Raw genomic sequence first — 12132 nt, forward strand, 5'->3', positions numbered from 1 at the left:
TAAAGTGGTCCCAGAGTCGGAACCCATCCCTCCTCCACCACGGACCCCAGTGGCCAGGTCGGGTCCAGGAGCTCGGATGCGTTCCCCTCCAGCTCCTCCCCCACCTGCCCCGGCACCTGTAGCACCTCCACCCCGCCCTCCTCCCGTCCTGCCCCCTGCGCCCCCAGCCGCCCCCATTCAGACGCCACCCAGCCAGGCCAAGGCACGGGGGTGCAGCGTCGTCACAGAGACCGTCAGTGCATACGTGGTAAGTCTCAAATATACACACGAGAATGAATGACTGTATTGTATTCATTTTAAAAATTATTTAATATTTATATATTTCTTATTCATAAAAAATTATATATTTTTTTTATATTTATGTTTATATCTTAATAAATAATAACACAATAAATAATTCTACTTTTATGTTTTTTACAGTTGTCATGCAATTATACAATACGGCAATACAGTTCTAAAGATGTGTATCAGGTTTTGTGTGGCTCTTCCAATCAGAATTTAAAGATGAAACTTTCCCTTTTATAGCTAAGCTAAAGGTACAAGAAGTTATTCGTTTTTTATAAATATCATGTGTGACTTCCTTCCTTCATCAGTTTGACCTTTGCTTTGACCAAGAAACACATTTTGAATTTTATGCACAGAATTACAAATTGTTGTCGTTAATTATTTTTAGGCATTATTTGAAGTAGATTAATTCAAACATACATTTCATAATTGAGAACGAAATGCTTATAAATGCATTGAAAACATAATGCATATCTAACACATTTAATTATATATTTAATTTAAAAGAACGGTTTATTCTGACCTTAAACTCGAAATGATAGAGGATTTGACATATAATAACACTTGTTTTTACTTTCCTTTTTGACCATTGCCAGATGTAACACTTCCAAATTCGTTTGATTTAATATATTGATTCTTATGTTTGTTCATCACAGATTCGAGATGAATGGGGTAATCAGATCTGGATTTGTCCGGGATGTAATAAACCTGATGACGGCAGTCCCATGATCGGATGTGACGAGTGTGACGACTGGTATCACTGGTAAAAGCTCTTTCCAGCTTCTCTTACATTACACACTCACCAAACAATGATTTTATTTAATTTTTTCTGGAATGTGACATAAATTCCAAGGAAAACAGATTGTGTTCTACAGAAAGAAATGTAGATGGGACGTTTTATCTATAAGGAAGTTGTCTCAGTTATGATTTCATCTTGACTTCAGGAGAAGTCAAGCAATTGTCTTTTCATCTTATTCCTCTTGTGTGGTGCACAAGACACTTCCTTTTTTTTTTTTTTTGACATACAAGCTCAAAATGCAGTATGTTTTGATTAAATAAAGTTGTTTTATTTTACACTAATTCTCTTTCATGCCATTTCAAGAGCCACACACACTTCAACACAAAGTAAATCAGAGGAAGTGCCAATCAAAAAAAAAAAAATAAAGAGCCTAGATTGCCTGGCATTACTGTAAAGCTTTTTTGGGACTCATCTTTTTGATGCGTTTCGCTTACAGATCAAAAATACACACACATAGTGAGAACAAATTGTGTCTCTTTCATGATGAAAGCTGATATTTCGATGCTGAGAATGATCAAGTAGTTTTATATGTAAAAAACGTGCTTTTTTGAATCTCCATTTTGAATTTATGTACCAATATATGAAAAGTGCAAACTTGGCACGTACAGTTGAATGATATAGATCGGTATCATGACAAACAACTTGTAAGTGAGACTCATCGATCTCTTTCTCTCTCCTTCAGGCCATGTGTGGGTATTTTAGCCGCCCCTCCGGAGGACCAGTCGTGGTTCTGTGTGAAATGCGCTGGCAAGAAGAAAGACAAGAAGACAAAAAAAAGGAAACGCAAAGCGCACTGACCCACATTTCTTTCTTTTTTTCTTTTTTTTTTCTTTTTTTTTCTCCCGTCTCCGTGCTCATCTGTTTTCGCCTTAACTCTATTTTGCTGCATTTGTTTGTTTGTTTTTTTGTTGTTTTTTTGTTTTTCACCCAGCCCTTCTTTTAACTTGGTTAACTTAACTCAGTGTCCGGTATCATAATGTATTTTTTAAAAATGAAAATTTCAAATGTTGTATATGTTACTTTTTTATGTGGAGGATCGTACAGTATGTCTATATGATCTTTGTACCGAGCTCATGATTGTTCAGTAGATGTGTGTTGAAATGAACCTCTCAGTTCGCCCTCATTTAAAGGTTGTTCCATGTTATGTGCTCATTCATCAAATCACCCAGGAGAAGAAAAAAAAACATTCTGTACTATAATCTGCCTTTTAATATCGTTCTTCTGATTGATTTTGACTGGAGGTGCAGTTTCATTTTACTATGGATTTAATTAAAAGTTGCTTTTTCACATCTTATTGTTTGGTTGTCTTGTCGTTCGTTTGGGTGGGAGTGTACAGATAGGTAGTCCACTCATTCAGAAAAAAAACAAATGCTAAATCAGTCACTGTAATCTTAACATAAGATTTTCATAAGCACTGCCAAAATAATAAATAAAAGGTTAAATGTATTTTATTATTTGACCTATTTCTGTATATTCTGCTTTTTGTCATTTCTCTCAAATGATCTTTGGGAACCATAGTGAAAATGTTTTTATATTGCCATAAAAGGTTGCAGTGAGTTAAATATGATAAATGAAGTGTCAGTTATGCAATGAAATGTTTTTTCAAGAACACATTGAATAAATAAAAAAAACATAACCAGAGAGATGGGCATTGTTTATTGAAAAATGATATGTTGCGTGTACAACATCCTTGCAAGGTAAGTGCCATGTCATTCTTCTCCTAGCAAAAAAATTAATGGTTTCAGCTTACAGTGGCCCCAAAAAATTTGTTTACACTTTAAAAAGTGTCTGGTGTTGCATAAAGTGTCAAAGCAATGCAATTTATTTCACAGAAAAATAAACAAGTGAACTTTTCACATGTAAACACTAAAATGATAAAAAAAAAAATATATATATATATATATATATATATATAATTTGAAGCATTTGTTTATAGATACCATGGGCTTTATGTCGAACGTCACATGAACAAATGACGGCGATATCTACGAACTTTTATGGTAAGCTAGCGTATCTAGTTATTTATTTTTGTTGGCGTTTTTACAAATGTTAGAGAGAAGTGCTTTTATTTTTTTTTATTTTTTTTAGATTAATCTGCATATGCGATGGACATCGGTTATGCTCATTAGTAGCTCCTTTGCCATCGCTAACGAATTTAGCATCAGGCATTTGACATTGTTCTCACGCCATACATCCATAAACAAACATCGCGGTTCGTGGAACAAAGAGGACACGGACAAGGAGTGAACAGACAAGACAGGGCAGGTTACTTTTTATATGAAACAAAGTCTCAGCTTTCAAATTTTTAATACGAAATACGAAAGTTTTATTACGAAATTCAAACAATAAATAACGTTTTGGCGCACTAATGTGGCGTGACGCATCGTCGCATCGTATTGTCAAGCATTCAGTTAGCACGTGAATGGTCATCTCTTCCTCTACTACTACTTGTAACAGTACAAAATAAACATGATTTAACGTCAAAGGGGATGTTAAAAGAACCATTTAATGTATCATGTCTCTTGTAATTGCTCAATTAGTTTTTCAACCACTGATAAAAAAGATTAACAATATGCCACGTTACATTTACCTCAGAAAAGCCATTCAATGTCCATTAATAACGAGAAAAATGTAGGCCTACTCCAGAGAGGAGTAAAAAAAAAAAGCACTATATTACATATTAATTTTACTCTTATACAATTAACAGTTGTTATTATTATAACTTTATATGATCATAAAAACTTCCTTATATGCAATTGTATTCAAATGTGTTGCTTGTTACCTTTAATAATAGTGTAGCCTACCAGCTGACAGGGTTCCCTGTATAATTATATTAGTTGAGAGAGATTTTTTCCTTGAGAAAAATGAACACATAGGCCTATATCCATAAATTATTCGATATTGAAGATATTGATGAAAGATCAAGATGAAAATCGAATCCCAAGCTCATGAATCGAATCATGAAATTTGTGTCAATACCTCTCACTGCTGAACTCAAAAGTTGGCAGCCCTGGCTTTATATTTAACGAAGCATGTACAAAAAAAACTGAACCGGAAATGCTGCAACCTGTTTTACAGAATACGAAGTTTGTTTCGTATAACTGGGTTAATATTTTTCTGCCTGGTACCATTGATATTTTAAAGTATAGCCTACAACAGTTACAGTAGTTTCGGGGCCTGAAATAGTTTTAGGTATACAGCCAGGTATGTCTCAGGTTAGTTTGACTTTGAGCCAACCCTGGGTTTTTGCTCAGCTTTTAGCTGTGTTCATCGCCATAGTATATAGGCTAACTTGCACTCCATATCTAACCTGCTCCATATTAAAAGTCACTAAAAGATTTTTAAATACAAAATCGTCTGGCTTTTAGCGATAATTATTTATTATAATTATTTTATATTATTTATGTATTGTTTGTAATTATTATACCCCTAATCCATTACACGTGAGCGATTTTAGTGTAACAATTAAACATTTAGTAAATGAACATAAATATGTAGGCTACAGATAATATGTAATATAAATATGATTAGAAATCGGTAGATAGGCTAAGGTTTTAAAAATGATTACATGTGAGCTTACATGTCCGAGTCTTTGTACATCTATATTATCAACTATATAAACTAACTTCACAACTTTCATTTGCACTGATATAGCAAGATATTTAGCTATAAATGCATTTTTGTACTTCATTTCCTTCAATCTCTTAATCTTCGGCAGAAGAGAGAAGAAAATCTTGCTGATTCTCTCTCGAGAAGTGAATCGTAGTTTCTCTAAGGCATGTGATTGGCTGTTCGCTACTGATGTCACAATTTAATTAATTAATTAATAAAGGCCTTCTGAAGTCAAACGATGCGTTCATGTAAGAAAAATATCCATATTTAAAACTTTATCAACTAAAATAACTAGCTTCCGGCAGACGGCCATACGCATCGATTTACACCAAAAGAGTAACCCTTGACCTGACGCACAACGTAATGACGAACGCAAGTTGCCCAGCCCTGTTTGTTTGAACCGCGAGAGGCGTCAATTGCTGTCATTACGTTGTGCGTGGAGCACTTTAATCATGAATATATGCGCTTTGATGGACTTCCAAAGACATACACCCATTCACTCCCATTATAAAGCTTGGAAGAGCCAGGACATTTTTTTAATATAACTCCGGTCGGGGGGTACCATCATGGTGCATGAACTTTGTTTGAAAACAGGTTTATGTTAAATGTTCTATATTGCTTTTTTTCATTCAGCAATTGCTATGTAATGCTAATGCTTTCAAAAGCATTATGTTACCAGTTAGCAAGTTAGCATTTATTGAATTAGCTAGTTAAATCTAACCAAGTTTCCACTACTAGTTGAGATTACATGATAATTTTAAGTTAGCTTACTCACATATTTCAAGTTAAGAGCAATTAAAATGCATGAGTACAAAGGTTCAACAGTTCTGCTTACTTAAACTTGGAATTTCTTAAATTTATATATATATGTGTGTGTGTGTGTGTGTGTGTGTGTGTGTGTGTGTGTGTGTGTGTGTGTGTGTATGTTAGTGATTACCTCTTTGCTAGTCTTCTTTAAAATAGTCTAAACGTTACATGGTTGGGGTTTTTTTCTATAGGCCTAAAGAAAACATTAAGACATTTTTTTAAAGCATCAAAATACATTTTTTGGCCACTATATTTTGAACAATGGATCTAAATGTAAGAATGCAACAAATATTTCACGCTTCTTTTTTTTAAATTAGCAAGATAAGAAATAATGAGGACAAATTTTGAAATTTTATTAATATAATCAAGAAAGTGCATAAAGCATTTACATCATCTACACATATGAAGGGTACAACAGGGTAAAATACTTGTCTTATCAGTCTGTCCCTTTGTAGTTCTGCCAATGTGACTATTTAGCTCCCACACAGCAGCTTTGAAGTGTTCCACCTGATGCGGACTCTCCGCCACTGAACTCATTTAAAATCTCCTCAAATATCCCCTCACTACCTGTCATTTCCGCTAATCGCACAGATACGGCTGACTAAATGAGCCTTTGCCGTAGCGAGATCATTTCTTTATGTTAGCGCTTATCACAGAAAACTGAGGCCTTTATTGTTGCATTGTTATTCGTTTCAAAGCAGAAATGACTGTTCTGCTGCAGCAGGGAGCAGTTAGCAGTGGACTGGATGGTGATAAGAAATGCGTTCCACATGTAGACTGGTATCCAGCACTGCTTCTTAAAGGACGGTGTATCTACAGACAATAGCTATGAGCTCTGAGCACCTTCTATAACAAAACACCCATGAAATGTTTGCAACGCAGCAAAGATGAGCGGTAAGGTCATGACTATAAATGTAAAAGCGACACAACAACCATGTGGATTTGTCATGATGTATCAAAAATGAATGGCTAAATTCGTGCAATGGCTTCAAAACGGTTTTGGTTATATGCCCGTTCACACCTGAAACCATAACTATTATAGTGTACACTCCAATAGACTATTCTAAGTGTGTGTGTCAGTTAGGCTATGTTTTGAACAAATTGCAACATGCCCTTTAAAGTCACCATGAAACAAACAAAAAAAAGGAATATTGCAGTACTCATTATAAATGATTTATCTGTGCACATTTTTTTACATTCACATGCCCTCATAATCTTTAATCAAAATAACTTCCCCTCCCTCTTGCAACGACATCTCTTCTCTGATGACACGTTCACTGTCGCGAGGGCGGGACAACCTGTCACTCACATGACAATAGCAATAGCAAACCACAACCATCCAATGATCCAATCATCCAATCAAATTCTGATGGACAAAATCAAGTCCCATCATACGTTTTTTTTTTCTTGTTCGAGAAAACGGGTGCATCCCAGTTCACGTATGCACTATTCTATGCCATTTTGTAGTATAAATAGTGCGAGCACTGAAAATTCCAAATAGAATGAGTGCACTTCCGCCCACGTTTTTTCCGGAAGTATATTTCCATTAATTTCTCTCATGGGATTTCAAAAAAGTATTTGTTAAGGCGTTATAAGCCATGAACCAAGCCAATTAGCTACGAGGTGAATCACAACATTACACACTTTGATTTGAAGCAAAATATATATATATATATTATATATTATATATATTATATATATATATATAATTTATTTATTTTTGCTATATTTATATATATATTTGAAAATAATATAATGACAATATAATGACAAAAAAAAAAAAGGTTTAAGAGTGTGTGCTTATAATGGCTTTAGTGATGGAAAGAACTATAATCACATGAAGCATTGCTAACAGCATAATTGAATTAAAAATGATGGAGAAATATAAAACTATATTCATTTAAAAATGTATGTTAAGTTTATTGCAAAATATGCATATATATATTTATTTTTTTTTTATTTTTTTTTATTTTTTTTGCTATATATATATATATATATATATTTGAAAATAATATAATGACAATATAATGTCAAAAATAAACAAAGGTTTAAGAGTGTGTGCTTATAATGGCTTTAGTGATGGAAAGAACTATAATCACATGAAGCATTGCTAACAGCATAATTGAATTAAAAATGATGGAGAAATATAAAACTATACTCATTTAAAAATGTATGTTAAGTTTATTGCAAAATATTTATATATATATATATTTAAGTATTTACTGTACTTCATGGGAGTGGGCGGAGCTAAAGAGAACTTGTGGTGGTTTTTGTTTGTTTCAACTCTCTGATTGGTGAAATAATCTGCACTGCATCATGGGAACTGTAGTTTTTCCACCACTATTTCAGCTGTTAAACACGATTATTTCAAAACTAAGTTAAAATAATTCGGGCTGACGGCTTCAACGGAAGCCAATACTTTCGATTAATAACCTCGTAGGTCACAGTAAGGCTGTCTTTAAAGGTTTATAAATGATCATTTATAATAATTCAGTTTTTACTTGCGGAGCCCGACTGTTGCACTGTATAGATATACCAGTGAGATCCTTCCTTTCTGTCGTGGACTCCGCTGTTCTTTTATTTTTAAAACTTTATGGTTATATCGTTTTCATAGTATAGTCTATCATCATTGTTCTTGGGCCTTATATGTCCCACTTAAAATTTTGATGTGAATTTATTTGATAACAAAATCTAAATCCAGGTGGTATGTGCAAACATCTAGCTCTACTATTTAGAGCTTCACCTTTATAAGCCATTTTATCATTGACTTTTAAGTAACTGGTGTCAATGTGAGTTTTAGCGAATGTATGAAGTGTATTCCACTCAAGTTCATAAAACAAGCATGAAAAGCTTGTTGCTGTATTTCATTAATCATTATTTGTTTTTGCTATTTAATTTTAAAAATGCCCTCATGTCATAAACGTAGATGATGATATCATTATCAGGTAATTTTTGGTGATCAAGGAAAACAATTCATCAAGCCATTCATCAAGCACTTTAATTACATTCACATATATACATGCATGTAGTGAAGGCTCTTCTGAGTGATGTTAGTTTTTGCAGATTAGAAGATAAACGTCACTCACAGCTTCCACAAAGGTCAGAGGTCGCGTGAAGAGGTCAGAGGAGAGACACAAGTTTCCTCTAAAAGTGAGAAAAGAAAAGAAAACGAGGCATTTCATGGCAGATTGATTAATACACCCATATACACAGATGTCTAATGATAATCTTAAAATAAGAGCAAGCAGCAGTTTGGTTTAACATTAACAAGTTATGTTATGAATTTGCAATGAAATGGTACTTCCTTGTCTGTGCTTTATTGATATATTTTTGTTCAGTTATATCTGTAGCTTTCCGAGAAAACAGGCAAAAATGTCCATACTGCAAAATATTAATGAGTATCTTTGCCTTTCCCCCCAAGTAAAAATCTAAACCTTTCCATAATTGACATAAGATATTAAGACTTTTTTAAGACAATGTGGCCTATGTAGTTTCTTCCTTGCGATTTTTTTTTGGCCTTCAGTTGGCCATGTGGGTTGTAAAAATGTATAGGCCTACTTATATGTTTGAGTGTTGTAATCGACTTACGTAACCTACAAATAACTTTGAATGAGCAAACACTGGCAGCGAGATCAAATCTTTAAAATACATCTTCATAAAGAAATCAAGCAAACTAAAAGGATTGTTTCCCTAGCATTTCCTTCTTGATCCCTAACATGTTAACCTTTTATTTGACACATTTAGACGCTACACCTGAAACCTGCGTAAACTGTTCATTTGCAAGTAAAATTTATCCACGCAAATTGACTCAGTCCAAGATTACGCCTGGAACAAGTTATTTTAAACAGACTTCAAAATACCATATGCAAACACAAAGACAACAAATTGTCTACACAAAAATAGCTATGAACTAATAGCCTACTACAAAGACTAATAGACAAGGATGACGAAGATGATGATGATAATGATGATGAAGAAATCAAATCACGACGCCCCCTGTTGGTGAACTTTATAATACAAGACACTGGTGTTTGTAAGTCAATAAACATCAACACATTGACTTTAATAGGAACTTTATTTATCCATAAATTGAAAAACAAAGTTAATGCAAACAGACTTAGGAAGCCACTCTGCCTATCAAAATCATATGGAATATTATTTCTATGATTTACTGATTGGGCTTTTTTTTTTTTTTTTTTGACTTGCCTTGAATTTTTTATGGACTAACCATGAAAAAATATTACTACTTAGTTAAAAAGGTATTATGTAAAACAAGCTGCGGTTTAGTGGATCTTTAAACATATTCCACATCAATTGACCCGCAACTATGGGTGTAATCTCATTTGCTTTCATTAAAGCATGCAGCAGGCCATCAGTGCTATCAAGACACAATGTTAAAGGGATTTTATCAGCCTGTTTGAAGAAACATTTAACATTCGGACAATGAAAAAGGATGTGGTGGAGTCTCGCAGATAGCCTACTCATCACGGGATCAAGTACAGTTGTGCATCAAAGTTCCTTTCATTTCATATATTTTTCCATATATTGCACACTTTGGTCATTAACCCCTCTTATAATTCACATTGGACCATTTAAAGGCATACACAATGGTTTTACCCTTGCGATCTGTAAGATTGTGAATAGGCCTTCTTAGCCTATAGGTGAACGGCCCATATTTCCCTTTTTTGAATTCAGAAAGAGTTTTTCTTTTGTATGTGTTTGCTGCATACTTTTTGTGAGAGTGAAATTGTGATTTATCGGAGGCACTGTAAGCTACTCTCGGAGCTTATCTTCCTTTTACGCAAAGGTAGCGCGTTTCTTTATCAATTGTTTTGAAACGACAAGCTTCAAAAGCAATTAAGGACGTGATATGACACCAACGCAGATGAATTTCGAATACATTTTAATTAGAATATTTATTTATTTCGCGTTTCTTCTCAGCCCGAAGCTCCTTGTGCAATTAAAGAGGGTGCGCGCGTGATGTTTGAATAGCCTGATCAATAGCCTGAATGCTGGCGCGCGCACGCGTGGATTTAACATAATCAGCCTCGTGGGCGTCACGCGAACTTCCAGCGTGAAGGTGCAGCGCGGAGATAGGTAATTATTTCACCAAAGGCACTAATGAACGCTCTATCTGCCTTCCACAACTCGCATCGCGTTCTGCCCTTACGACATTTGCTATAAACTTTCTCCTTCTGATGAGGAAAGAAGAGAAAGAATAAACAAAACGAATTTGGGAAGGGGGGTTCTTAGTGTAGCTACATCGCAAAGGGGGTGTATGGCATATCATTTGTCGTCATAACTGCCAAGTTTAACAGGCTATTTTCTATGAACATTCCGAGAAAAATGTCTGAACAGTTGAATGGAGTCTGAACCCTAACTGTGAATGGTGACTGGGGCTAGTTGTCACACGGTTTACTCCATTGATTATTCCTCACGGTTTGTTCTGTCAGTTGCTCTACGCATTTTAAACAGTAAAAAGTTTTTGATCATTTTCACCGTTTTCGCAGAGGAAAAAGATAGTTCACTAACGCAGCACGTTGATCTTTTGAACTGTTATAGTATATGGGGTAAGTTGTCACAATGAGAACCTCCCATTTAAAAGCCTGTTGTTGCCTTTTTAGTATAGGCCCACTACTACTACTACTACACACACACATACGTTGGGTTTTCATGGAGACTTTCCATAGACATAATGATTTTTATACTGAACAAACTGTATATTCTGTCCCCTTACACTAACCCTACCCCTAAACATAGCTACCCATCACAGAAAACTGACTGCATTTTTACATTAAAAAACAAAAACAAAAAAAACATCACTTAATATGATTTATAAGCTGTTTTCCTCATGGGGACCAAAAAATGTCCCCACAAGGAAAAAGATTTCGTATACTGCCATCTTTGTGGGGATATCCCCATAATGTAGGGTTTACCAGGCCACACACATACACACACACACACACACAATATATATAAAAGGTAACACAAAATATCATACCATTGTTTTGACAAACAAATATTGTAATAAATTGCCCTGATCTGACAGCACACTTCAACCTTTCGAGTAAAATTATTTAGTTGCCTGAATGCATGCTAGTGTGGTTTCATTGCGTTGACTTGTTTGCCCAAAAGCTGTAACAAAAATATTATGCTATTGGGGTTTAATTTTCGAGAAAACAATTCACAATATTTTAACTTTGAACAAAATAGTTCAGATATAGCATACATTTTCTCAATGTGACAACTAGCCCCGATATTCCCTGTATGCGAACAGACAATCAAGCCACTTGAAACAATGAATGAATGTAATTATCATACGTGCAAACCATAAGTAAACCCTGCTCCCTTGCTAGTGCACCATGGAGTTGTGTCGCATGACACCGAAGCACAGCTTTTCAGCCTATTCAGTTTTCCAGCCATGCAATATGCATCCTTCTCCCTGAAAGGGTGGAATAGATTGTCGATACAAAATGTCAAAATAAAACGGTAGCGCGCCTCGCGCTCTCTGTAGTAGGCCTATTTAGACTGAAAGTAAAGGCATTTTTCTCCTTGCGCATTAGAAAGGGAGGGAGTGATAGAAAGGGGGGAGTGCAGAATAAAGACACCTACACGAGGCCATGCATCTC

At 34.9% G+C, this 12132-nt stretch overlaps 1 protein-coding gene across 1 annotated transcript in view; it reads left to right on the top strand.

Annotated features, from left to right (window-relative positions):
- Nucleotides 1-2378, top strand: part of taf3 (TAF3 RNA polymerase II, TATA box binding protein (TBP)-associated facto) — a 48216-nt gene extending 45838 nt beyond the window's left edge. The window contains exons 5-7 of the mRNA XM_084111745.1: nucleotides 1-247; nucleotides 942-1048; nucleotides 1767-2378. The exon at nucleotides 1-247 is cut by the window's left edge and continues 9 nt beyond it. Of these exons, the coding sequence (XP_083967871.1) occupies nucleotides 1-247; nucleotides 942-1048; nucleotides 1767-1881 (469 nt within the window). The 3' untranslated portion in view covers nucleotides 1882-2378. The remainder of the gene's footprint in view (nucleotides 248-941; nucleotides 1049-1766) is intronic.
- The last annotated feature ends 9754 nt before the right edge of the window (nucleotides 2379-12132 follow it).

Source organism: Abramis brama, assembly GCF_963993115.1.
Source record: "Abramis brama genome assembly, chromosome: 4".
Lineage (NCBI taxonomy): Eukaryota > Metazoa > Chordata > Actinopteri > Cypriniformes > Leuciscidae > Abramis > Abramis brama.